This window comes from Coregonus lavaretus, assembly GCF_964263955.1.
Source record: "Coregonus lavaretus genome assembly, chromosome: 35".
Classification (NCBI taxonomy): Eukaryota; Metazoa; Chordata; class Actinopteri; order Salmoniformes; family Salmonidae; genus Coregonus; species Coregonus lavaretus.
In genome coordinates, this window is record NC_140022.1 from 4,904,912 (window position 1) to 4,930,761 (window position 25,850).

General features: G+C 43.7%; 3 protein-coding genes and 1 long non-coding RNA gene across 7 annotated transcripts; 2 read left to right on the forward strand and 2 right to left on the reverse strand.

Moving 5' to 3' along the window:
- The first annotated feature begins 6,074 nt into the window (after positions 1-6,074).
- Positions 6,075-12,534, forward strand: LOC311109844 (PCI domain-containing protein 2). The gene is made up of 13 exons (XM_084152850.1): positions 6,075-6,148; positions 6,745-6,799; positions 6,954-7,043; positions 7,170-7,309; positions 9,270-9,311; positions 9,411-9,465; positions 9,568-9,671; positions 10,734-10,809; positions 10,895-11,137; positions 11,268-11,341; positions 11,458-11,583; positions 12,068-12,191; positions 12,324-12,534. The coding sequence occupies exons 2-13, from the start codon at positions 6,764-6,766 to the stop codon at positions 12,411-12,413; spliced, it is 1,200 nt and encodes a 399-aa protein (XP_084008976.1). The 5' UTR covers positions 6,075-6,148; positions 6,745-6,763; the 3' UTR covers positions 12,414-12,534.
- A 1-nt stretch (position 12,535) lies between these two features.
- Positions 12,536-20,235, reverse strand: LOC311109840 (coagulation factor X-like). Of its 4 annotated transcripts, none has more exons than XM_084152844.1 (11): positions 20,150-20,235; positions 19,819-19,970; positions 19,063-19,223; positions 18,792-18,816; positions 16,874-16,987; positions 16,560-16,691; positions 14,184-14,279; positions 13,928-14,059; positions 13,753-13,838; positions 13,465-13,585; positions 12,536-13,352 (listed from the first exon to the last, which is right to left on the reverse strand). In XM_084152844.1, exons 2-11 carry the CDS (start codon positions 19,877-19,879, stop codon positions 12,715-12,717), a joined length of 1,566 nt encoding a protein of 521 aa, XP_084008970.1. In that variant the 5' UTR covers positions 19,880-19,970; positions 20,150-20,235; the 3' UTR covers positions 12,536-12,714. The 4 variants fall into 4 exon arrangements, with proteins under 4 accessions (XP_084008970.1, XP_084008969.1, XP_084008971.1 ...); XM_084152843.1 differs by having other exon boundaries at positions 14,166-14,279; XM_084152845.1 differs by lacking the exon at positions 16,874-16,987 and having other exon boundaries at positions 14,166-14,279.
- A 108-nt stretch (positions 20,236-20,343) lies between these two features.
- Positions 20,344-21,453, forward strand: LOC311109845. Its single transcript, XR_014610642.1, has 2 exons — positions 20,344-20,793; positions 20,914-21,453. It is a non-coding gene; the product is annotated as an uncharacterized lncRNA (long non-coding RNA).
- On the reverse strand, positions 20,547-24,268 carry LOC311109841 (coagulation factor VII-like). The gene is given in 8 exon segments (XM_084152847.1): positions 20,547-22,027; positions 22,167-22,287; positions 22,707-22,813; positions 22,991-23,072; positions 23,076-23,128; positions 23,525-23,638; positions 23,880-23,904; positions 24,065-24,268. Coding segments are annotated over 8 exon segments (1,395 nt in total). The 5' UTR covers positions 24,254-24,268; the 3' UTR covers positions 20,547-21,323.
- Between the last annotated feature and the right edge of the window lie 1,582 nt (positions 24,269-25,850).

Below are 25,850 nucleotides of genomic sequence, written 5' to 3' on the forward strand. Positions count from 1 at the left end.
TGCTGACTAGATATAGACTCAGGACTCTGCGGCCCTATAGAATGTGCCACATATGCAGATAGTCCACGTCACAGGCTGAAAAAGTAGACCTCAGCTGCAGAATGCTCAGGAGCTCAGTAACAGAAGCTACCTCTGTTTCACTGATCCTACAGCAGGAAGTTAGTGGGTGTGTCTTCAGCAGGAAGTTAGTGGAAGATAGTGTCTTGAGCTTTCCCATGTAGGCCTACACTCAAAGGGTGCTATCTAGAACCTAAAAGACTGTCCCCATAGGATAACCCTTTTTGGTTCCAGGTAGAACCCCTTTGGTTCCAGATAGAACCCTTTTCGGTTCCATGTAAAACCCTTTCCACAGAGGGTTCTACATGGAACCCAAAAGGGTTCTACCTGAAACCAAAAAAGGTTCTACCTGGAACCAAAAAGGGTTCTCCTATGGGGACAACCGAATAACCCTTTAGGAACCCTTTTTTCTAAGAGTGTACTAGTTTTTGCTATTGGTGATAACTCTCATAGAGATCCTATTAAATTACTAGAGGGGCTATGTCATGAACCCTCAAAGTTCCATAATGGGGTGAAAATGGCAGCCATCTTGGTCAGGAAGAAATCCAAAACCAGTCTCATTGCAATGAATGGCAGTAGAGGCATAGGTGATGCATTTCCTGCTTTTACTTATGCAGGAAAATAAAAGTAAGGCATGTGATGTATCAGAAATGGTGTAATAGAATTATAGTCAACCTAAAATATAGTCATATAATTATAAATGTAGTTTATATGGGTTTTGGTATAAAATTGGTATAAATAGCCTCTAAAATATATGTAAACAGACCATAATTGTATCAGATGTAATGTTCTTGGAAAGCTGTGAGTGCTATTATAATTATATTAATAATAATTAGGTGGGTGCTTACATTTTTCATATTTCACACATGTACAAGTGTGTATTATACACATACACAATTGGAAATTAGGTTTTTGCATATTCCACTCCGCCTGAGACACCATCGGAGAGCATAGAGACATTATCTCACATTTCTTTTAAACTAACATTTCGTTTTCAACAGCGGAGATTTGTATAAACCTTGCTGTTTGTCTCTCCAACATTTGCAACATTGTTTTAATATTCAAATTCGATCTCCAGCTGTCCCATAGTAATGAACGTGTCGGGAGTCGGGACGAGACAGACAGGCAGGCGTTTCTCTGCCAGTCGAAATCATCAATCAGCTGGCATAATTTGTATGGATATATACAAAGAAATGTAAATTTAAAAAAGGTGCAGCTAATTTGCAGTCTTTCCAGCTTCAGTTTGAAGTGATTATGTTAGCTGTGTTGTTGGCTAGCTCCTCTGAACAACAGTGTCCTGACGAGTGAGCACATTCTCTATGCCATGCGAAATCGTGCCTCTTTAGCTCATTGTTATGGATGTATCCAAATAAATGTCACTAGAAAACAGCTTAAACAAATGTAAATGCAGCTACTTTGCTGTTATTCTGGTTGCACTTTTTGATGTGACTGTAAGTTAGCCTTAGTTGGCTAGCTAGCAAGCAAGGGATAAGAACATTGCCAGCCAGTATGGCAATGGAACATTTAGAACAAACGACTGGGTCGCGTCCATAGATACAGAACAAAAAGACTGAACGACTGGGTCGCGTCTCTAGCAATCAAACCAATAGAACGAACGAGCAGCCGGCTTGGGTAGCAACCCTAGATTTGTGTCGGGACTATATCTTGTGGAAGGATTAAATAGTATGAATACATTCATTAAAATAACGTCTTTAATGAAAATATGTCAATCATTATTTGAATATATTGATAACCCGTTGTATAAAAATGATAATTGTCACGACTTCCTCCGAAGCTGCCTCCTCTCCTTGTTCGTGCAGGCTTCGGCGTTCGTCGTCACCGGCCTTCTAGCCACTGCCGCTCCTCATCTCATCATTCCATTTGTTTTGTCTTGTTTATTACACACACCTGGTTCTTATCCCCTCATCAGTACCTGTATAAGTGTTTCCTCTGCCCTCCCTGTCTTTGTGTGTGATTGTTTATTGTGGAGGTTATTATAGCTCGGTGGAGCTATTGTATTTTGTATCACCGGGATATTCACCCGTGTGCCTTGTTTTTCTCCAGTGCTATTTACCGCAATGGAGTTTTTTCCGTCCAAATCACCCGCCACAATAATGCCCTCGAAGTTGGTGTTTGGAGGATATGTTGGCACGGTTTGCTGGCCCTCAACTTCGTCTCGGGCCTAACAACACCTGTGCTAATATATCCTCCAAACACCGGCTTCTCGGGCATTACCACTGAATTAATTAGAAAAATGTATGGAATCACTCTTCTAAAATTGGCTGGCTAGCTAGCTAACAAACATACAGTGCAGATAAATTCTTCACATTCATTGTTTTACACAATATCTTATCACAGCACTGGCAAATCGTGGTTGACCAACTCCCTGACCAAAATGGCTGACCTTTAATGTCCCATTCTAGTATTCTAATTTGTAATTCTATGATATTTCTTACTGGCTGCCACTTTTTCGGGTGGCTTTGTTAACCCAATAACCACAGAATATGCAATGCAAAGCAGCATTGTCCCCTGTGAGAGCAAATTTCTTTAATACCTGTTCTCATATATTCTATGACATTTATCTGACTATTTTTTGATTATTGGCATCCTGGGATTTTTTTATTCTAATTTACCTCATTAAAAGAGGTAGGAAAAGTAGAATAGCAAAACTAACTGAGTCAGCTAAAGCTGACGTTACAAGGTCAACTAAGGTCAATGCTAATTTCACTCGAAGGAGGTTTTCTGATTAGTGTAGCCCAGGCTGCAGCATTACGGTGCATCTGTCAGAAGGATGCCAGCAGAAAACGTTGATTTATGTCAATTCACAAAAATAAGTATTTTATCTACTTGTCTATCGATTTAATTCACAAGTCATGTGACAGGAAGGTCAGACCGAGGTCAACATAAGGTTCCTCTGCCCTTATCGGCTGGACTGAAGAGCCAGGCCTGGGCCTATTATAAATATATGTGTCATCATCACACAAACTAATCTGACAGCCGACCTCATAAGTGTAGTTTATAACGCAGTTTCGGGAGGAGAGCTTTAAGCTTCAGACAACACAGCTAATCCACAGCAGGAACTTCCATATATGGGCATTGTCTTCGTATTGAAATTCAGCCTTGGAGCTGGAACTCCATATATGGGCACAGACTTTCATATTGGAATGTGGCCCGGAGCAGGAAATCCATATATGGGCCCAGACACCCATATTGGAATGAGGCCTATTAGCAAGAAACTCCGAATATGGACACAGAGCTGTGACCATGCCAATTGCTCACCTGCATCCAGTCTTTATAAACACCCTGCTGGGAGGCCAGCTACCAACCTTGGTCCACGACCAGGGGCCGGCCTCCCCATCAACTCACCCTCCAGGCTCCCTGTGCAATGGTGGGCCAGCTCAACCCCGGTCCGTGACCAGGGGCTGGCCCCGTCATCAGGGGGGCTAGCACAACCTTGGCTTACGGCCATGGATTGGCCCTGCCAGCAGGGGGCAGCTCAACATCGGGCCACGACCGGGGGCTGGCCTCCCCAACCACAATCCATGCCAAAATCTTCATACAAAACTATATGAACTACTACCCCTTCCGACATGTTCGTCAGATGGCGAGAAGACAAACTTGTGAAAGCAGACATGGTTTAATCAGTACTACATCAGTATAGTACAGCTAACAGTAACAGGGCTTGGGGATTGGCTGTGCTGTGCTTCGCTCCATTCACACCACTGACTGATATGCTGTCACACAATAGTGATGGGGCGCTCGTCAAGACTTCTACTATCTATGCCGAGGCCAAGGACAAAGCTTCAACACTAAAGAAGGGCACAGATAGTATAACCTTTGAGCAGGCAAAACTTCCTTATGAAGAGCACTCAGATTCTATTAAGCACCACTTAAAGAATGATTCCACCACTTTTTAACCTTATAATTATTAATTATCTCCAGCACGATACCAGTGTATACATATTTGAAAACTAACCATTTATTTTTGTTTTGTAGAAATAAATAAAGTTAAAAAGTTCTACCCGATGACATCTTCATAAGTAAAAATATGTTGAAAACACTGATTTTCAAACATTGAGATTCGCGGTGACATGGGGAGCAAGAAAATACCTTCCCTCTGGCTAGAAACTCACTGCAGGTTTTGAAAATCACAGTTTTCTTCATTTTAATCCAACCCTGTGATGTCACAGAGAAGCATTTTTTTTAGTACCTTTCTACTTATCTTTTTAACCACAGATCATAGAAACGTGCCGTTTTCACATACAGTATGTAGACACTGGTATGATGCTGGAGATAATGGGGTTGAAAAGTGGCGGAATTGCCCTTTAAAAAGAGAAGGTAATTTTGGAAGGTTATTCAAACTGAGTGGATTAGAATTTCACATGAGGGTCAACTTTAGTGTCAGCTACTACATGAAACGCCCATCAGCCGAGGTCTAGGGCAATGACACTCATGCCAGCACAGCAAGATAAAATCAAATCAAGCTTTATTCATACAGCACATTGCAGACATGGAATGCAACGCAATGTGCTTTACAGGAAAAAACAAGATGTAGAGAAAGATCAAATAGAGGTATTATTTACAGTACACAGACTGTATGCCTCCCTGCAAATACAAAGCTATATTAAGAGTTTTTCGGGCTCCTTATATGTTGCTATGCCAAACAGGTTTTACAGTACAGAGTACAGTGTGTCCTAACGTTTGGCTCTGTGTAGCAGCGTTCACTGTGACACTTTACCCTGTCTTTCCCATCAGAGGTATGCAAAAAAAGATGCTCTCTGAGGTATTGTGGGGACAAAAAGAGAGTTTCTCATACAGCTCCCCTGAACATGGATTGAGACAGTAATTTGAGTCCTAGTAAGGAGAGTCATTTGCAGTCAGTGTACGTAAATTGGTGGCATTTATGTTGCGTCTGCACAAAGACACAGACTGGGGAAGGTTGAAGGAGTGGTGAAGAGCTGTGGTGTGCCGAAATTGAAGATCTTCAAACACCATGTCACAATTCTGCCCAGCAGCGACCCCAAATAGACGCCTGGCTATTACTGATGTGACTCCGGAGTTTGCCATCATAAAAACAGGGGCAGCAGGTTGCTAGGCAACAGAGGGGACAGCTGTGAAATCTACAGTAAGCAGATGTTCTTCGATGTAATGGCAGAGCGGTTGTTTTATGAGGGCAAAGATATTTAAAATGGATGATTTTGACAGGTCTTTCAGAGAACTGAAGTTACTGCAGTGTAACCTACAGTGTCGGCAGGTAACTTAGTGGGTAAGAGCGTTGTGCCAGTAACCATAAGGTCGCTGGTTCTAATCCCCGAGCCGACTTGGTGAAACATTTGTTGATGTGCCCTTAAACAAGGCACTTAACCCTAATTGCTCATGTAAGTCGCTCTGGATAAGAGCGTCTGCTAAATGACTAAAATGTAAATGTAGTGTCCTTGCTGTGCTGTGTCGGCATCTCTGGATGTTGCAAGGCTCCCTCTCTGACACACACACGGGGTTTCATGGCCTATACCAAAGTCACGTTAGAGGGCATGCCGGCAATCCATTCCCCGGCTGGGATCCAATTTGTTGCTGTGATACCTAGCAACCTGAGAAGAGGAGCTGCTGGAGGGTGTTAGAGGGAGTGGAGCGGGACTGGGCCACGTGCTGAGCTGAGGAAGGTAGAATCACTGTGATAACATTGTGAACCGGTTTGCAGGACACACAGACTAGCGCGAGGCTATTGGCACTCTGCACAATCTATTTTAAGAGCCCATTCTCATTCCTCCATTAATCACACAGTGCAGCGTGAAACACTCCCTCCCACAGGCGCACATCCAGACACATCATAGATCACGGAGGCGCAGTGTGTGTTTGTGTGTGTGTGCTTGAGAGAGCTTGATTGCGAGAGCAAAGATTTCATTGTGCATAGCTTCTAATAACCACAGGGCGGCGACAAAGTTCTATATAGACTATTGTAGTACATGGGGGACTTTTATTTTGAAGGCTGAAGGAATAAATTGACCCGGAAGTGATTCGTGAAGCTACAGTTCAACAACATGAATACATTTTAAATAGAGCACTTCGAGAAAAAGAAGTTTAACTACAACAGGTAGCTATAGACGGATACATTGGAATTATGCCATTAGCTTAGTACAGTGGTTCCCAACCAGGGGTACTAGGAGCCCTGGCTTACTTTGCCTATCCACAGGGGGTACTTGAGTAGACTCATGAGACCATAGGCTTTTACTGGTAAAATGCACATATGGGTGGGGGTAACATATGGGGGTACTTCAGGAGTACACTACTCTGGGCAGAGCAACATTTTGTTGGTGGTACAATAACCGCAAAAGGTTGGGAACCACTGGCTTAGTAAACTTGCTAGCTAGTTACACGTTGATGTATCTTATCAGCCACAATCTAGCAAGCTAGCAGTCCTTGACAGTCAATGAATGAATGCATGCTAGCTTAGCAATGCTAGGTTCATCTGCTATTAAACAATTTTAGCTATCTAGCTAGCGTTAGTTAAAGTGATATAAAACGTTATGTTATATTATCACAATTTAATCATCACACTCGTGATGCTGAATTGGATTCTTAGCTAATCTACTAGTAGCTAGCTAAATGAATTGCCAATAGCCATAAGCAGCTCTTGCTGCTTAGCGGGTTTGCTTGAATATCTGTTTTATTATTTAAACTTTTTCGAAGGTTCACATCCCGGGCCACAATGGCGCACATAACAATCAACCAGTATCTCCAACAGGTAGTCATTTTTCTATTTTATCTTACTGGTTATCAAGTGAACACTTCAGTCTGCTTCCTTCGCATAAACTTTAATTTAGCTATTCTTTGTGTTCACAATGTTTAGCACTAGTCGCGCATGCTCAGTTCACACCATGTTACCTACCTCTTCCCAGGTGTGTGAGGCCATTGATAATCATGAGGGGAGCTTTTGTGCAGAACTACTGTCATTCAAACACCCACATGTGGCTAACCCACGTCTCCAGGTAAGGCTATACAGGCTGCCAGAACCTTCCATGCCTTCAAGTCCAGCTGACCTGTTACACTTGTATCTCTTCAGATTACACCCTCTGTGTTTTGCTCTAACAACATGACTGTATGTATGTCTGCAGCTCGCCAGTCCAGAGGAGAAGTGCCAACAGGTGCTGGAGGTCCCGTACGATGAGATGGTTGCAGCACACTTGAGGTGCACCTATGCAGTGTCCAACCACGACTTTGTTGAGGCGTACAAATGTCAGACATTGGTGGTTCAATATCCTTTTGGCATTTCTGGAGATTACTTTGGATACATTTTCTCATCACTCCCCGTCCCTGCCTGACAAATATATACAGTGAGGGAAAAAAGTATTTGATCCCCTGCTGATTTTGTATGTTTGCCCACTGACAGACATGATCAGTCTATAATTTTAATGGTAGGTTTATTTGAACAGTGAGAGACAGAATAACAACAATAAAATCCAGAAAAATGCATGTCAAAAATGTTATAAATTGATTTGCATTTTAATGAGGGAAATAAGTATTTGACCCCTCTGCAAAACATGACTTAGTACTTGGTGGCAAAACCCTTGTTGGCAATCACAGAGGTCAGACGTTTCTTGTAGTTGGCCACCAGGTTTGCACACATCTCAGGAGGGATTCTGTCCCACTCCTCTTTGCAGATCTTCTCCAAGTCATTAAGGTTTCGAGGCTGACGTTTGGCAACTCGAACCTTCAGCTCCCTCCACAGATTTTCTATGGGATTAAGGTCTGGAGACTGGCTAGGCCACTCCAGGACCTTAATGTGCTTCTTCTTGAGCCACTCCTTTGTTGCCTTGGTCGTGTGTTTTGGGTCATTGCCATGCTGGAATACCCATCCATGACCCATTTTCAATGCCCTGGCTGAGGGAAGGAGGTTCTCACCCAAGATTTGACGGTACATGGCCCCGTCCATCGTCCCTTTGATGCGGTGAAGTTGTCCTGTCCCCTTAGCAGAAACCCCCCCCCCAAAGCATAATGTTTCCACCTACATGTTTGACGGTGGGGATGGTGTTCTTGGGGTCATAGGCAGCATTCCTCCTCCTCCAAACACGGCGAGTTGAGTTGATGCCAAAGAGCTCGATTTTGGTCTTATCTGACCACAACACTTTCACCCAGTTCTCCTCTGAATCATTCAGATGTTCATTGGCAAACTTCAGACCTGCCTGTATATGTGCTTTCTTGAGCAGGGGGACCTTGCGGGCGCTGCAGGATTTCAGTCCTTCACGGCGTAGTGTGTTACCAATTGTTTTCTTGGTGACTATGGTCCCAGCTGCCTTGAGATCATTGACAAGATCCTCCCGTGTAGTTCTGGGCTGATTCCTCACCGTTCTCATGATCATTGCAACTCCACGAGGTGAGATCTTGCATGGAGCCCCAGGCCGAGGGAGATTGACAGTTCTTTTGTGTTTCTTCCATTTGCGAATAATCGCACCAACTCTTGTCACCTTCTCACCAAGCTGCTTGGCGATGGTCTTGTAGCCCATTCCAGCCTTGTGTAGGTCTACAATCTTGTCCCTGACATCCTTAGAGAGCTCTTTGGTCTTGGCAATGGTGGAGAGTTTGGAATCTGATTGATTGCTTCTGTGGACAGGTGTCTTTTATACAGGTAACAAGCTGAGATTAGGAGCGCTCCCTTTAAGAGTGTGCTCCTAATCTCAGCTCGATACCTGTATATAAGACACCTGGGAGCCAGGAATCTTTCTGATTGAGAGGGGGTCAAATACCTATTTCCCTCATTAAAATGCAAATCAATTTATATCATTTTTGACATGCGTTTTTCTGGATTTCTTTGTTGTTATTCTGTCTCTCACTGTTAAAATAAACCTAACATTAAAATTATAGACTGATCATTTCTTTGTCAGTGGGCAAACGTACAAAATCAGCAGGGGATCAAATACTTTTTTCCCTCACTGTACATGTACATGGGCTTATTAGGGTTGCAAAAATTCCAGAAACTTTCAATAAATTTCCTGGTTTTCCAGAAATCCTGGTTGGAGGATACCGGATTTCATACTTATTCCCTCCTGATTCCAGGGAACCTCCAACTGGGATTTTGTCAAAACCAGGGAATTTATTTAAAGTTCGCAGAATTGTACAACCCTACATAGGCTACGTACTCAAGCACATACTGTAGACTAGTACATTTCCAAACTGTTCTGTCATGGTTTCTCTGTGGTTCCTCCTTGACTTTCTACGTCATTCTTGAGGGCCTTCCAATCTCACAAAGAGGAGAACTGGTAAGGATAAGCATGCCAAAAAATATCAATTTGGCCTTAATGTTTTTCTATTCTACATATACACGTCTGTGGGATAACTGCTCTATATGTGCTGTTTAGGGCCTTGCCAGTGATGTTCGCTGTTACGCTGGACTTACGGATATTTGCCAATAATGTAAGTGAAAATAAACAGTTGTGCTCTAGAATGCTTCTGATCCAGTGATGGATAAGTCATGTCCTATAGGAGGGGTTTGATGATTGTAGTGTTATTGTCCAGGCGGAGCAGCAGCTCCTGAGGAAGGGAAAAGGCAAGCTGGGAGACATGCTGGAGAAAGCTGCTGAACAACTGATGGGCTGTTTCAGAGTGTGTGCCAGCGACAAGTGAGTCTCACAGGACATGGACACTATTGACAGCATATTAAACTATATATCTCACAGCATTGGACACTATTGACAGCATATTAAACTATATATCTCACAGCATTGGACACTATTGACAGCATATTAAACTATATATCTTACAGCATTGAACACTATTGACAGCATATTAAACTATATATCTTATAGCATTGAACACTATTGACAGCATATTAAACTATATATCTCACAGCATTGAACACTATTGACAGCATATTAAACTATATATCTTATAGCATTGAACACTATTGACAGCATATTAAACTATATATCTTACAGCATTGAACACTATTGACAGCATATTAAACTATATATCTCACAGCATTGGACACTATTGACAGCATATTGAACTATATATCTCACAGCATTGGACACTATTGACAGCATATTAAACTATATATCTCACAGCATTGAACACTATTGACAGCATATTAAACTATATATCTCACAGCATTGGACACTATTGACAGCATATTAAACTATATATCTCACAGTATTGGACACTATTGACAGCATATTAAACTATATATCTTACAGCATTGGACACTATTGACAGCATATTAAACTATATATCTCACAGCATTGGACACTATTGACAGCATATTAAACTATATATCTCACAGCATTGGACACTATTGACAGCATATTAAACTATATATCTTATAGCATTGGACACTATTGACAGCATATTAAACTATATATATCACAGCATTGGACACTATTGACAGCATATTAAACTATATATCTCACAGCATTGGACACTATTGACAGCATATTAAACTATATATCTCACAGCATTGGACACTATTGACAGCATATTAAACTATATATCTCACAGCATTGAACACTATTGACAGCATATTAAACTATATATCTCACAGCATTGGACACTATTGACAGCATATTAAACTATATATCTTATAGCATTGGACACTATTGACAGCATATTAAACTATATATCTTACAGCCTTTACTGTAGCAACCATAGCCCCTTACCCATTATGTCTTGACTGTTATCGTTTACAGTCGGGCTGGTATTGACGACTCCAAGAAGTGGGGGATGTTGTTTCTCATCAATCAGCTCTTCAAGATATACTTCAAGGTAAGGCAGTAGTGTGAATAGGGCCTACTTCGTGTGTGTGTATGTGTGTACATCTCTGTGTGTCTAAATGGTTCTGTGTGTCCAGATCAACAAGCTACACCTGTGTAAGCCACTGATCCGGGCCATCGACAGCTCCAACCTGAAGGATGATTACAGTATGGCCCAGAGAGTCACCTACAAATACTACGTAGGCCGTAAGGCCATGTTCGACAGCGACTACAAACCAGCCGAGGAGTACCTGTCCTTCTCCTTCCAGCACTGCCACCGCTCCAGCCAGAGGAACAAACGCATGATCCTCATCTACCTACTGCCTGTCAAGATGTTGCTGGTGAGACAGAGCTTTACTGAGAGAGCCTTAACATGTGCTCATCTAGCCACACACGTCTCAATTCAAATCAAATTCAAAAAGCTTGATTGTCAATTAGAGACTGAGACTGGTGTTGCTCATGTTGTTTCAGGGTCACATGCCTAATCACCAGCTACTCAGGAAGTATGACCTCATGCAGTTTGCCGACGTCACGAAAGCTGTGAGGTGAGTCACCACCCTCCCGCTCCTCGCCATCTCTCTCTCTACTTCCTCCTCTCTCTTTCTATCATTCAACTCTCTCTCTGTCTGTCTGTCTCTCTGTCTGTCTGTCTGTGTAACAGTGAGGGCAACCTGCTGCTGCTGAACGAGGCCTTGGCTAAGCACGAGACCTTCTTCATCCGCTGTGGCATCTTCCTCATCCTCGAGAAGCTCAAGATCATCACCTACCGGAACCTCTTCAAGAAAGTGTGAGTCTTGTACAATTTTCACACTACTGAGCCAAGTCCAGCTGTACTGGGCTGGCCTGGTTACACATCCATCATAGTTGCTGGAACCGCACTGAAAGGTCAGTGTGAAAATAAATGATCTGAGCCAGCACAGTACGATTCAGGTTCAGCCCTATAGTGTGAATCTGCATTGGTGGAGTAGGAATTGGTGTGTGTGTGTTAACCTAAGAGCGATTTTGACTCTTTGTTAACATGTTTGTGGTATGAACTTCATGTGTGTTAACCTAAGAGCGATATTGACTCTTTGTTAATATATTTGTGGTATGAACTTCATGTGTGTTAACCTAAGAGCGATATTGACTCTTTGTTAACATGTTTGTGGTATGAACTTCATGTGTGTTAACCTAAGAGCGATATTGACTCTTTGTTAACATGTTTGTGGTATGAACTTCATGTGTGTTAACCTAAGAGCGATATTGACTCTTTGTTAACATGTTTGTGTAAGGTACCAGCTGCTGAAGACTCACCAGTTACCCCTAGATGCCTTCCTGGTAGCTCTAAAAATGATGCAGGTGGAAGAGGTGGACATTGACGAGGTGCAGTGTATCCTGGCCAACCTAATCTGTGAGGTGAGATACCACCACTAACACACACACACACACTGACCTTTTTCTCTGACCATACTAAGCGCTACACCTGATATTTCAGAAAGTCGTAAGACATGAAGCAGCAGATTACCTCTCTTCTTGTTCCTCTTCTAGGGTCACATCAAGGGCTACATCTCTCACCAGCACCAGAAACTGGTCGTCAGCAAGGCCAATCCATTCCCCCTGCTGTCATCATCTTCCTAATCTACGTATCCCAGAATCCCCTTCACCCAGAAAATGTTCCCAGAAATATATTTCCTTATTATTTAGGTTGCATTTTATTTTGTCATATTTTGTGATTTTGGAATAAAAGTGATTGTTTGTACTCCTTGTACAATATTTTTGTTTATTAAGGAAGTGTGGGAGATTAATAATTGTATATAATTATAGTACACGTTACAATATAACTACACTCATTTACATTGTTAACCTTGCAGAAACAACTTCAATCTTGAACGCAGCCCTGTTGGCTTTAAGTCCAGTGCAGGTAGGGATCAGGCTAACCCTAGGTTGGGGTTACCCCATAAGGTCCAGGTGGATCTTGGGTAATTTGTGGTGTCATCCTCACCTCTGTCATGTCCAGGTGCTGCTGGATCCAGTGCAAGTAGCGAGATAGCTTTGTGAACACCAGGGTTTGTCCACAGTCATGTGATGTGGGTGGTGAAAGGAGCAGGCCTGTGAGGAACGCTGTATGCCTCTCCACAGTCACAACGGGGGTCCCGGACAAGAGGCTGCGGTTCCTCGTTAGTCCTGGTTTGAGGTCTGTCTCATTAAACCTAGTCAACTCAGTCCGACAGAAGCCCTTCTGGCGACCCATACAGAACATCTTGTTACTGAGCAGCTGGGAGAAGTTCACCTGGTTTCGACAGCCCTCCACATGCAGGTAGGAGAGAACAGGGTGGCCGTGGGATTCCCCCCGGAGTTTGTCCGGACCCCTGGCCACCCCCTCCCTTCCTGGACTCATCAACACATTCTCACAGAAATCCTTAGTGGGCAGGCACAGGTGGGAGACAGAGGGGCCGAAGGGGAGGGGCTCATTTAGTCTCACCAAGGCCAGGTCGTCCTCCAGACTGCCCCTCTTGTGGCGGTTGTGAATGTACAGTTGGGTCGATAGAGGGATCCTCACACTATTATTTGAGGCACCTTAGGGGATGAAGGAAACTGTTAGATTTCAGAAAGATTTGAATCTGCCTGAGCTGGAGGTTTATACACTAACCATATCAAACCTCAGTGTTTTGATCGCTGTGGGACTCACCTGTCTGCATGCTGTGGAGTTTCTTTCCCATGTACAGGCAGCTAGCTGATGTCAGGACTGCGTGAGGCCCTAGGATCACCCCGCTACACAGCTCCGCACCAGCCTCATCCACAAACACCACCTGCCAATCACAAAGCCACAGGTTAAAAGGGGAAGTTCAATATTTCACAACTTAATGTTCCTCACCTTGAAAGTAGTCTATAGGCCAGGAGAAACTGTAATCCATGGTCCCAAACTTCCCCTTTAACTCACCTTGCTCTACGTTGTGCTGGTAGGGGAGGGACTTACTTGCCATGGACAGCGGTTGTGTGGACAGACGTGATAGGCTATGTTTATTTGGTTTGTTGGCTGGAGTCTTCCACAGGGGTGCTTAACTAAGGAAACAGAGACGTCTCTATATAAAGTTTGTGTGAGAGCGGGAGTGTTGCAGATGTCTAATTCAAAAGAATAGGTAGACGTTAACCTGCAGGTATGCAGCTCCTCTTATCACTGTGAATCTTGTACCCCGTGGTGCAGGAGCACTGGTATGCTCCAAACTTGGGACTGCAGAAGTGGTCACAGGAAAAGGGCCCCTTGGTGGGGCACTGAGAATTATCTGTTGTGACACACAAACATATCTCTTAGCCTACTCACACAACTATGAACACACGCATGCACGCACACACACTCATAAAGAGTTCTAAGGTAGGTGGTCTGTTGACCTATTTCACAGTTCTTGCCGTGGTACAGCTCTGTGCAGCTACAGGTGTAACCTCCAACGCTGTCCTTGCAGCTGCCGCCATGGAGACAGGGATTGGGTTTGCACTGGTCCCCATCTGGGGAGGAGGAGGAGGAAGAAGAAGAGGGGGAGGAAAGGATTCAATATCTGGACTCGGGAGAAAACCCAACACCCCTCTGCTGCGATTCAAAAGAACGAGACTTACCGACATAGACATTTCAGAAAGTGTCCTATTGAGGTATAACAGAGAGAGAGACAACGGACACAGGGTTTAAATCAGAAAACTACTGCATTAGTTATGGATAAGGGGATAGCCTATGTTGTCAGATCAGTGCAGTTGAAGGAAAGGAATACATTTTAGACTATTGAGATGCACCCTATAGGCCTAAACTGCTCACAGTTTTGGGTGTGTCTTCAAAGTACTCCCTGGCCTCCTCGTAGTTGCAGGACTCCTCATAACACTCCCTCTCCAGGTTCCCCTGAAGCATCTGGGGAAAAACTCAACTCGTCGTGTTTGGAGGACAAAGAATGCTGAGTTGCATCCAAAGAACACCATACCTACTGTGAAGCATGGGGGTGGAAACATCATGCTTTGGGGCTGTTTTTCTGCAAAGGGACCAGGACGACTGATCCGTGTAAAGGAAAGAATGAATGGGGCCATGTATTGTGAGATTTTGAGTGAAAACCTCCTTCCATCAGCAAGGGCATTGAAGATGAAACGTGGCTGGGTCTTTCAGCATGACAATGATCCCAAACACACCGCCCGGGCAACGAAGGAGTGGCTTCGTAAGAAGCATTTCAAGGTCCTGGAGTGGCCTAGCCAGTCTCCAGATCTCAACCCCATAGAAAATATTTGGAGGGAGTTGAAAGTCTGTGTTGCCCAGCGACAGCCCCAAAACATCACTGCTCTAGAGGAGATCTGCATGGAGGAATGGGCCAAAATACCAGCAACAGTGTGTGAAAACCTTGTGAAGACTTACAGAAAACGTTTGACCTGTGTCATTGCCAACAAAGGGTATATAACAAAGTATTGAGAAACTTGTGTTATTGACCAAATACTTATTTTCCACCATAATTTGCAAATAAATTCATTAAAAATCCTACAATGTGATTTTCTGGATTTTTTTTTCTAATTTTGTCTGTCATAGTTGACGTGTACCTATGATGAAAATTACAGGCCTCTCTCATCTTTTTAAGTGGGAGAACTTGCACAATTGGTGGCCGACTAAATACTTTTTTTCCCCACTGTAACAACAGAGAGACAGAGAGAGGGAGAGAGACAGACAGAACAACAGACAGACAGACAGAATGACACAGAGAGAGACAGAGAGAAACAGACAGACATAACGACAGAGAGACAGAGAGAGGGAGAGAGACAGACAGAACAACAGAGAAACAGACAGACAGAATGACAGAGACAGAGACAGAGAGAGATAGAGACAGCGAGAGACAGAAACAGAGAGAAACAGACAGACATAACGACAGAGAGACAGAGAGAGGGAGAGAGACAGACAGAACAACAGAGAGAGGGACATATACAAATTATCTATGGGGGTAGAGAAGCTGCAGCATCGTTGATCTCCATTAGTAGGTTGTAGGTTGGGCTTAGTTAGTACCTAATAACATTGTTGTCCTTTTGTCATTGAAGAGGCCTTTAAGTGTGGCTTCGTGGTATCCAAGAACACCCGCACCATCTTCATCTACCAGCCTAACACCACTGCCACCAACACCACTGAAAAGACCAACATGATGGAGGACCCTATCAGGGAAACGGCCTTGAATGTAACCCAACAGAGAGAAATCCAATTTGTATATGAGGATGAAGTTATCGACATGGTGAAGGAGAAGCCAATCTTTGCCGAGGCGAGAGGCGAAACCTGTATTGTCATTGGGAAGGAGTGTCCCCCAGGAGAATGTCCCTGGCAGGTATAGTAGAGTAGATACACCTCTAGTGGGGTTCCCTCTAAATAGCATTCAGGGTTGTTCGTTTCTGCAACTCTCTCTCTCTTTCTTTCTTTCTTTCTTTCTTTCTTTCTTTCTTTCTTTCTTTCTTTCTTTCTTTCTTTCTTTCTTTCTTTCTCTCTCCTTCTCTGTCTATCTATCTCTCTATCTATTTCTCTCTTTCTCTCGCTCCCTCTATCTTTCTCTCTCTATATATATCTCTCTCTCTTTCATTCATTCATTTTTTCCCCACTGTATGTCTGTCTGTTTCTCTCTGTCTCTCTCTGTCTCTATCTCTCTCTGTCTCTGTCTCTGTCTCTGGCATTCTGTCTGTCTGTCTGTCTGTCTGTCTTTTGTTCTGTCTCTCTTTCTCTCTCTCTCTCTCTCTCTCTCTCTCTCTCTCTTTCTCTCTCTCTCCATCTCTCCCTCCTCTCACCGTTGGAAAGGCAGGACTTGTCGTCTGTGTCCAGATAGTAGCCATCGGCACAGGAACATTGCACACTGTCCTTCTTCACGTGGCAGAAGTGATCACAGTCTCCATTGTTATTCTCACACATCTCAGCAATGTCTGCAGAACAGCATCACATCAAGGATACAGATTAGACAAACTAGAGTCATGATTAGGGCCAGGTGTTGTTCCTGACTACGGAGTGACCTGGAGTCTGGATATTTCTAGCGTCTGTGTTGGAGTCGGGAATGAGATTGTTCATCAAAGTTGAAGAGGAAAGGGAGAAGAAGACAGAGACGTACCAATCTCACAGCTGTACCCCTGGAATCCAGCGAGACAGAAGCAGGTGTACGTCCCAATCCCATCCTTGCAGACCCCGTTGTGGACACATGGCTTAGACTCACAGGCATCTCCATCTACAGTGAGGGAGAAAAGTATTTGATCCCCTGCTGATTTTGTATGTTTGCCCACTGACAAAGACATTAATTTTAATGGTAGGTTTATTTGAACAGTGAGAGACAATATATACAAAATAAGTATTTGACCCCTCTGCAAAACATGACTTAGTACTTGGTGGCAAAACCCTTGTTGGCAATCACAGAGGTCAGACGTTTCTTGTAGTTGGCCACCAGGTTTGCACACATCTCAGGAGGGATTTTGTCCCACTCCTCTTTGCAGATCTTCTCCAAGTCATTAAGGTTTCGAGGCTGACGTTTGGCAACTTGAACCTTCAGCTCCCTCCACAGATTTTCTATGGGATTAAGGTCTGGAGACTGGCTAGGCCACTCCAGGACCTTAATGTGCTTCTTCTTGAGCCACTCCTTTGTTGCCTTGGCTGTGTGTTTTGGGTCATTGTCATGCTGGAATATCCATCCACGACCCATTTTCAATGCCCTGGCTGAGGGAAGGAGGTTCTCACCGAAGATTTGATGGTACATGGCCCCTCTCCATCGTCCCTTTGATTCGGTGAAGTTGTCCTGTCCCCTTAGCAGAAAAACACCCCCAAAGCATAATGTTTCCACCTCCATGTTTGACGGTGGGGATGGTGTTCTTGGGGTCATAGGCAGCATTCCTCCTCCTCCAAACACGGCGAGTTGAGTTGATGCCAAAGAGCTCCATTTTGGTCTCATCTGACCACAACACTTTCACCCAGTTCTCCTCTGAATCATTCAGATGTTCATTGGCAAACTTCAGACGGGCCTGTATATGTGCTTTCTTGAGCAGGGGGACCTTGCGGGCACTGCAGGATTTCAGTCCTTCACGGCGTAGTGTGTTACCAATTGTTTTCTTGGTGACTATGGTCCCAGCTGCCTTGAGATCATTGACAAGATCCTCCCGTGTAATTCTGGGCTGATTCCTCACCATTCTCACGATCATTGCAACTCCACGAGGTGAGATCTTGCATAGAGTCCCAGGCCGAGGGAGATTGACAGTTATTTTGTGTTTCTTCCATTTGCAAATAATCGCACCAACTGTTGTCACCTTCTCACCAAGCTGCTTAGCGATGGTCTTGTAGCCCATTCCAGCCTTGTGTAGGTCTACAATCTTGTCCCTGACATCCTTGGAGAGCTCTTTGGTCTTGGCCATTTTTGGAGTTTTGGAGATTGGAATCTGATTGATTGATTGCTTCTGTGGACAGGTGTCTTTTATACAGGTAACAAGCTGAGATTAGGAGCACTCCCTTTAAGAGTGTGCTCCTAATCTCAGCTCGTTACCTGTATAAAAGACACCTGGGAGCCAGAAATGTTTCTGATAGAGAGGGGGTCAAATACTTATTTCCCTCATTAAAATGCAAATAAATGTATAACATTTTTGACATGCGTTTTTCTGGATTTTTTGTTTTGTTATTCTGTCTCTCATTGTTCAAATAAACCTACCATTAAAATTATAGACAGATCATTTCTTTGTCAGTGGGCAAACGTACAAAATCAGCAGGGGATCAAATACTTTTTTCCCTCACTGTATGAAACACAGTTTATTTCTCGCCATGGACCTACCAGCACAGCAACACCAAACACACTGCAAACAATCAATTCATGAATTGAAAATGGCCCATTATTTTGGTGTGTGGTCGTGAGTCCTTCACTTCCTGAACTGACTAGGTTGACCCCAATCTGACCCCAACCTGACTCCAACCCAGCGCTAATCAGCAAACCCCATGTGATCCCAACCCCAGCCTCTTGCGCCAACCCTTAGCCTCAACAGACTCCTGGGCCTTACCGTAATATTTGTTCCAGAATTCAGTCTGAGGGAAAGAGGTAAAAAGAAACACAACCGTCACAAATTCAAACCAGAAAGGTCATGATTCCAAACACACAGGAATTTCGGGTTTGAATCATGAGCGTGTAAAGGTGGTGTGAATGAGTGCAAAGTGAGTGAGTGACTAAACAGGAATGTGATTTATGTGAATGTGACGCGAACAGACATGTAAGTGTTTCTGGTTTAAAGAGAGATAGATAGAGAGAAACCAAGATGGAGAAAGGGAATTTACAGTCAGTTTGTCATCCTCAAAGATCTCCCTAGCCTCCTCTCTGTCACAGGGTTCCTCGATACACTCTCTCTCCATGTCTCCCTGCCGCCACTCCTCAAATGGGCTGTTGGCCCGCCGCCGCCGGTTCAGAATCTGGCTAGCATCGTCACTGTTCAGGAAGACTGGGGACACAGGGAAAAATCATCATCAGTGGCAGCAGGATATTGTTGTGATCATCATCATCATCATCATCATCATCCTCATCATCACCATCATCATCACCATCATCATCACCATCATCATCACCATCATCACCATCACATCATCATCACCATCATCACCATTATCATCATCATCAGCACCATCATCATCACCATTATCATAATCACCATCATCATCATCATCACTATCATCATCACCACTGCCATCATCATCACCATCATCATCACCATCACTATCATCATTATCATCATCACTATCATCATCATCATCACTATCATCATCACCATCATCATTATCATCATCACCATCATCATCTTTCTCACCTTGATCATCAATTAGGCTGTTGTCATCTTAACATGCTTGTCTTGCACACAGTCATCACAATCATCAAAGCAAGCAGAGATACAGACACCATAACATCCCAGTCACTTGCCCTCACCCGTACTCACACACTGACCCCAATCACTGACACTGACTAAACCCCAGAGTTTCCCTCACTTTCTCTCTACATAACCATTTGTCAACCGTTTGATATGGTGGGGTGTTTGAACGTACCCTCGGAGGTCACGCCGTGCAGCAGCAGGAGAAAGAAACAGGTCTGGGAGAGCCAAAACATGGCCGAATCTCTGGGTGAGGCGCCTCTCTACTCCTGGCTGCTCTGTGGAGCACAACTCTGGAGAGAGCAGGCGGAGAGGGAGGGCAATGACCTGAGAATCAGGGAGAGAACATGCTGAAGGGAGAGGGAGAGGGGGGAATGTGTGTGTGTGGGGGGGAAGAGGGAGACAAAGGGGGAGGACAATGGAGAGGGTAAAAAAATAGGGATGTCTGAGAGAGAAAGGGTGGAGAGAGAAGGGGAGAGAGAGAGAAAGAGAAAGGGAGGACTCACTTCAAACCAGTCTTCGCCACTCAGAGACGCAAGGCCGTGTCTACTCCACCATTTTGCTCTGCACTCTTCAGCATGACAAACAGCCCTTATTTGAGCCAATCAGAACAGCTCTCAGGAAGGGGCAGAAAGTCCCCAGTGATCATGTGATCAGTGTTCTGAGGTCCAAATCACTGAGCTAATATTGACACTAAAGGATCTGTGACATCTATTCCAATGGTCAACACTGCTGTGTTGTGGTGAGAGCCTTAAATGGCAAATCTAAAGAAATGCGTTTGATTCAGATAATATGCATTTCAGAGAAAAAACAACCATGTAGATAAGCTATTGCTGAAGTGTGGCTATGGATACATTTGGACTTTTCATTCATTCACACACACAAGCAACACAAATGAGCCAATTATTTAGTTTGTCAGCAAGTAATATTTATTCTTCAGATATCAGAGAGGAATCTTTGGAAGTAAATGTACGTCTTGGGAAGCAAACATTCCGTATGGCATCAGGTCAAACATACTGTATGGCATCAGGTCAAACATTCTGTATGGCATCAGGTCAAACATACTGTATGGCATCAGGTCAAACATTCTGTATGGCATCAGGTCAAACATACTGTATGGCATCATGTCAAACATTCTGTATGGCATCAGGTCAAATATACTGTATGGCATCAGGTCAAACATACTGTATGGCCTCAGGTCAAATATACTGTATGGCATCAGGTCAAACATACTGTATGGCATCAGGTCAAACATTATGTATGGCATCAGGTCAAACATTCTGTATGGCATCAGGTCAAACATACCGTATGGCATCAGGTCAAACATTCTGTATGGCATCAGGTCAAACATTCTGTATGGCATCAGGTCAAACATTCTGTATGGCATCAGGTCAAACATTCTCTATGGCATCAGGTCATCTGAATCACCACTTGAGTCATGAAACTTACACTTTACATTAAGAGTCAAATGAAAAGAATAGCAGAGTGAAAAGATGTCTGTTTACAAAGCGATGAAACAGGACGATATGCTATACCAGTAGCATGATATACTGTAGCTTCCATCTAATATGAAAATCTTTATTGATGTGATGTGACAACACCTAGCATTAGAATCACTGTAGTGACGTTTGGTGTTGTGTGGTGACTGGTGACAAATCTAATGGGAGTTAGCCATATTCGCTACTCATATTCAATGGGAGGTGGTGGCACTAACTTCTCCGTAGCCTGCTGAATCTGAACCTCATCTAATGCCATCTCTAGCAGGAATGGCATCACCGGGGCACTGACTGAAGGCACCGGGGCACTGACTGGAGGAGCATTCATCACCTCCTCAGCCCAGTCCAGGTAGTTGGCTACGTTAGTGTAGACGCCATAGTAACCCTGTTTGGGGCAGCCCTTCCCCCAGGCCACCACGCCCATCAGGAAGTGGGTGGCCCCATAGTTAGTGACCAGGGGGCTCCCATCGTCCCCCCTACAGGCCTCCTGGTTCCCCACCAAGTAGCCGGCACACAGCATGTTCTGGGTGAAGTTGAAGCCGCTCTTGAGGGTGCACTCGGAGTTGGGCAGGATGGGTGTGGCTAGCCTGCGGAGGAAGGGCGAGGAGGGGGCTGGCTTGGTGCCGGGTTGGGGATCGTTGCCCCCGTTGGTGTGCCTCCCCCAGCCGCTGAGGGTGTGGAAGCGGACGGCCGCAAGCTCACTCTTGGCGAAGTGTTGCTGAGGCAGGCAGACGGGTACAGCGTTAGGGCCCAGAATTACAGGCTCGCTCAGACGCAGCAGGGCAATGTCACTGTCACCTGTTGCCGGGTCGTACAGGTTGTAGGGTATGGCTCTGGCAACGGGGATCCTCTGCTCGGTGCCCTCGTCTAACTCAATGTTGTGTTCCCCTGGAAACAGTGTTGTTCATTAGGGCAATGTTTTCTTATGTGACATAGGGACACAAACAATGAACAATGTCCTCACTATATGTTTCTAGAAACTCTATGAAAGGCACACACCCACACCCACACCCACACCGTAACCGACCTGCGACCACCATTAGGTCCTTGTTTTCTCTATCCAGGACACAGTGGGCAGCAGTGATGACCCAGTCAGGATGAACTATGACCCCACCACACAGACTAGAGCCTTTATGCTTCAACAGGACCTGCAACCACCAGTCCCATCACAAAGACAAATTGGCCACTCTTATCCATCACATCTCATTGCACATAAACCAAAATAATACTGTGGAATTATATAATGCCTTATGGAAAAGGTGGTAATAGATACTAACCAAGTTAATATTACACCCTTTGACTTGCATTCAAGGACAGTGGTTGTATGGGAATGACTGTAGTTAAGTTACTGTATCATAATGCCCTGTGTGCCTCAATTGGTAGAGCATGGCGCCAGGGTTATGGGATCGATTTCCATGGGGGACAAGCACAAACAATGCACTCACTACTCTAAGTCACTCTGGATAAGAGTGTCTGCTAAATGACTAAAAGGGTAGTATTGGCTAATCAAATGTTGAATGAGGTGGATGGAGCCGTTGTGCTCCACAGCCAGGTGTTGATGCGTTACCTGCCATGGACAGGCTCCTTTCGGACAGTGGTTCCCACCGACTATCCTGGCTTGTGCCTGGCTCATCTGAGCGTCCGAGCTTGGGATTTTACCACACGGATACTGAACTGATAATGGACAGACAGACATGTGAGCTGCTGTTTCTATCTCGATTCATACATTAACATCATACACATGTTGGCTCCTTTTGGTATTGTAAATATTACAGTCTGTTTGTAAGAAACAGGGATTTCCAGTCTTTAACAAAACATCTGGGCTCATCTACGGTCAGTTACAGTTAGTACCTTGGGCGACACACTTTGTTCCATTCTCTCCCAGGGAGTAACCAGGAGCACAGGAACACTTGCGTCTTGGCCCAGAATCGTCTCAGAAGTGCTCGCACTCCCCGTTAAGGTAGAGGCATTTCAGGGTGGCCTCAAATACTATGTTGGAAGATAGGGGAAAGGCAAGTAGGATAAGCAGAATGGGGTTAACGTATAATATCAGCTCACTAGCAAATGTGGGCAACACTTCACATTACAGTGCTCTTATTGCTGTGTAATTACAATCATCTATTGGTATAAAACTATTGTGAAAACCAGTGTTTTTTTATCCTGGTCCTGGGAACCCAAAGGGGTACACATTTTGGTCTTCGCCCTAGCACTGCACACCTGATTCCACTAATCAACTCATCATCTAACATTTGATTAGTGGAATCAGGTGTGCAGTGCTAGGGCGAAGACCAAAATGTGTACCCCTTTGGGTTCCCAGGACCTAGATTAAGAAACACTGGCGTAAACTATTGGTAAAAAAATGGCAGCTAGGAATTCTCTTCCTACCTGTCTGACAGTATTTTCCTTCATAGTCTTCAGGACACTGACATGAGTAAGAGTTGTCCATGTTAACACAAGTTCCGTTGTTTTTGCATGGGTTGACCAGGCAGGGGTCACGACCTTAGAGCGATCGATAGGGTAAAGGTTATGACATTTGCTATTTGACATGCTCGACATATCTTGTGCAAATAAATTAGGAATGTGATAACAGACATGGTAGCACCATATTGGATTTTAAACAACAATAACATTAGCATTTTATGAAAATGACTGAAAGCCCATTTGAAAGCAATACTCTATCATATCTTGTAGGCTGGTTGGAACTATTTGTGTACAGTCCACATGCAAAAATCCGACTTACCAGTGTATGTCAACCAAAAACTTTTCTATGGAAACAAACCATACATTGTCAGTTTTAAGAGTTATCTCTGGAATTCTCACATGTTCCTATGTATTGCTAAAGATTTCATTAAGTGTAATTAAAATAGTCCTTCAATCAGAGTAATTGCAAATATTTTCCCAACTGAAATTATTACAAAATTGCACCGTTCGGCCGTCGTCCTCGAAAACTTCCCGAGCCTCTTCATAGTCACAAATTTCCTCGACACACTCACGCTCGAGGTTGCCCTGTTTCATCTCCTCGAAGTAGCCGCTGTTGGCGCACGTGGATCTGTTAAGCACCACGTGCGCATCATCCCTCTCCAAGAAGACTTCAGCATTAAATTGACAAGCCATAAAAGAAAGAAAACTGAAATTTGGCATCTCTTCATCTTAAAAAAAAGACTTTCTAATTTAACTAACTGTAATGCTAGATTCAAAAGATATTATTGGGGATTTATTATTCTCCTAAATTGATGGGATGACTAACTTAGAAAGAATGCATTCTTGACTGGGCTAATGTAGGTTGTGACACCTGGCAAGGCTGTGATTGATGTGAAGAGCTGTTTTAGGGGGTAAAATGAGATAAGGATTGTGTCTTCAAATGCTAGACTATACTGGTTCTTTGTGATCTGTGAGCCTTCCTTGGACGTAGGAATGATGTCTAAGGGAGCTGGCTCTTCTCACTATGATAGGTTGTTATGATAATCTTGTGCCTGGCTGAAGTATGCAACAAATGGCGCCGAGGAGATGAGACCAACCCCTGAATCAATGGATTGGCTGAGTAAGTTTAAACCACACTCAGTCCTTTACTCTAATTGGCCAGCAGAGAAGTGGGAAACTTTCTCTGTCAGAGTATTTGGGTATTGTTTCTGAAACAATGTTGTTAGTTCTCTGGAGTGTCCTGCGAGGCATCTCAGAAAGCCCGTATATACGAAACATCATATTTACCATTGAAGGTTTTTGCATTAATTAAAATAACTAGTATATCTTAGAAGTCGTGTTGACCTCTTTTGTTCCTAATACCAGATTTGAATTGACGCGACTTTGACAATTGGTGACCCCGACGCGGTCTGGTAGAAGGGACTTCGCTGGATACAGTCCGGCCCATTTGGTCAACTCTTTCATCGAACCGTGTGTTTCACAAACTGCCCGGGCTTCTAAAAAGGTAAGCAGATACCTATTGTTAAATAACTGAAGATCTGCACATTGGCTTTATCCAAATTAATTTTGTGAAACAACTGTCTGATGTAAGTGAACTAAATTATGAAACTATTATGAGTAGATAAGCACAATATTGTGACATGCAAACCTTTGCTAAATGTGATGTTTAAAACCATGGTACCAGAGAGTGTTGGTTCTACCGGCAAGGTCCGTTAAGATACGGCTAGGTTCAGGAGACAATACTGACATCTACCGGCAAGGTCCGTAATTGCGACAATACGGTTAATTAATTTATGACTGTGTGACATATTTGACTGTATGATAGGATTATGACTGTGTATTGTGAGTGAGGGAGATAACTGTGTACTATTTTTGCTGTGTGATAACTGTATACTACGCTTAACTGTGTACCATTTTTGGCTGTGAATACAAAGAATATTTTAAAACAGTAAATAATGAGAATTACAAATAGGAAATAAGGTTTAAATTGTGCAAACGTTAACAAAAGACACCCATAGGAGGTACTATAAAAAGTTAAACAGTGCGAGTGTTGTCGTATGCATGAAAGTGTGAATGATAAACCTGTATACCTTGATAGAAAACAAATTGGGAATCAAAAGACGTTTGTGGCTGTTCAAACGGTATAATTTGGGAATAAATGTTGGATTTGTGGTTACTCAAACCATATAACCCGTCAGTGACAATCGAAAACATGAAATGAAAAGTGATGAATGAGTGTGACTGAACTAAAACGTTTGAACTGATATATTTGAAATATAACATTTGGTGT

Coding starts and splice junctions, on each gene's coding strand:
- LOC311109844 (XM_084152850.1), top strand. CDS start 6,764: ATGGCGCACATAACAATCAACCAGTATCTCCAACAG. Junction 9,672..10,733: donor AGAGTGTGTGCCAGCGACAA/GTGAGTCTCACA, acceptor TATCGTTTACAG/TCGGGCTGGTATTGACGACT. Junction 11,584..12,067: donor CGGAACCTCTTCAAGAAAGT/GTGAGTCTTGTA, acceptor TGTTTGTGTAAG/GTACCAGCTGCTGAAGACTC.
- LOC311109840 (XM_084152843.1), bottom strand. CDS start 19,879: ATGTTTTGGCTCTCCCAGACCTGTTTCTTTCTCCTGCTGCTGCACGGC. Junction 19,224..19,818: donor GCACGGCGTGACCTCCGAGG/GTACGTTCAAAC, acceptor CTGTGTCCCCAG/TCTTCCTGAACAGTGACGAT. Junction 13,839..13,927: donor GAGGAGCTGCATACCTGCAG/GTTAACGTCTAC, acceptor CTGTTTCCTTAG/TTAAGCACCCCTGTGGAAGA.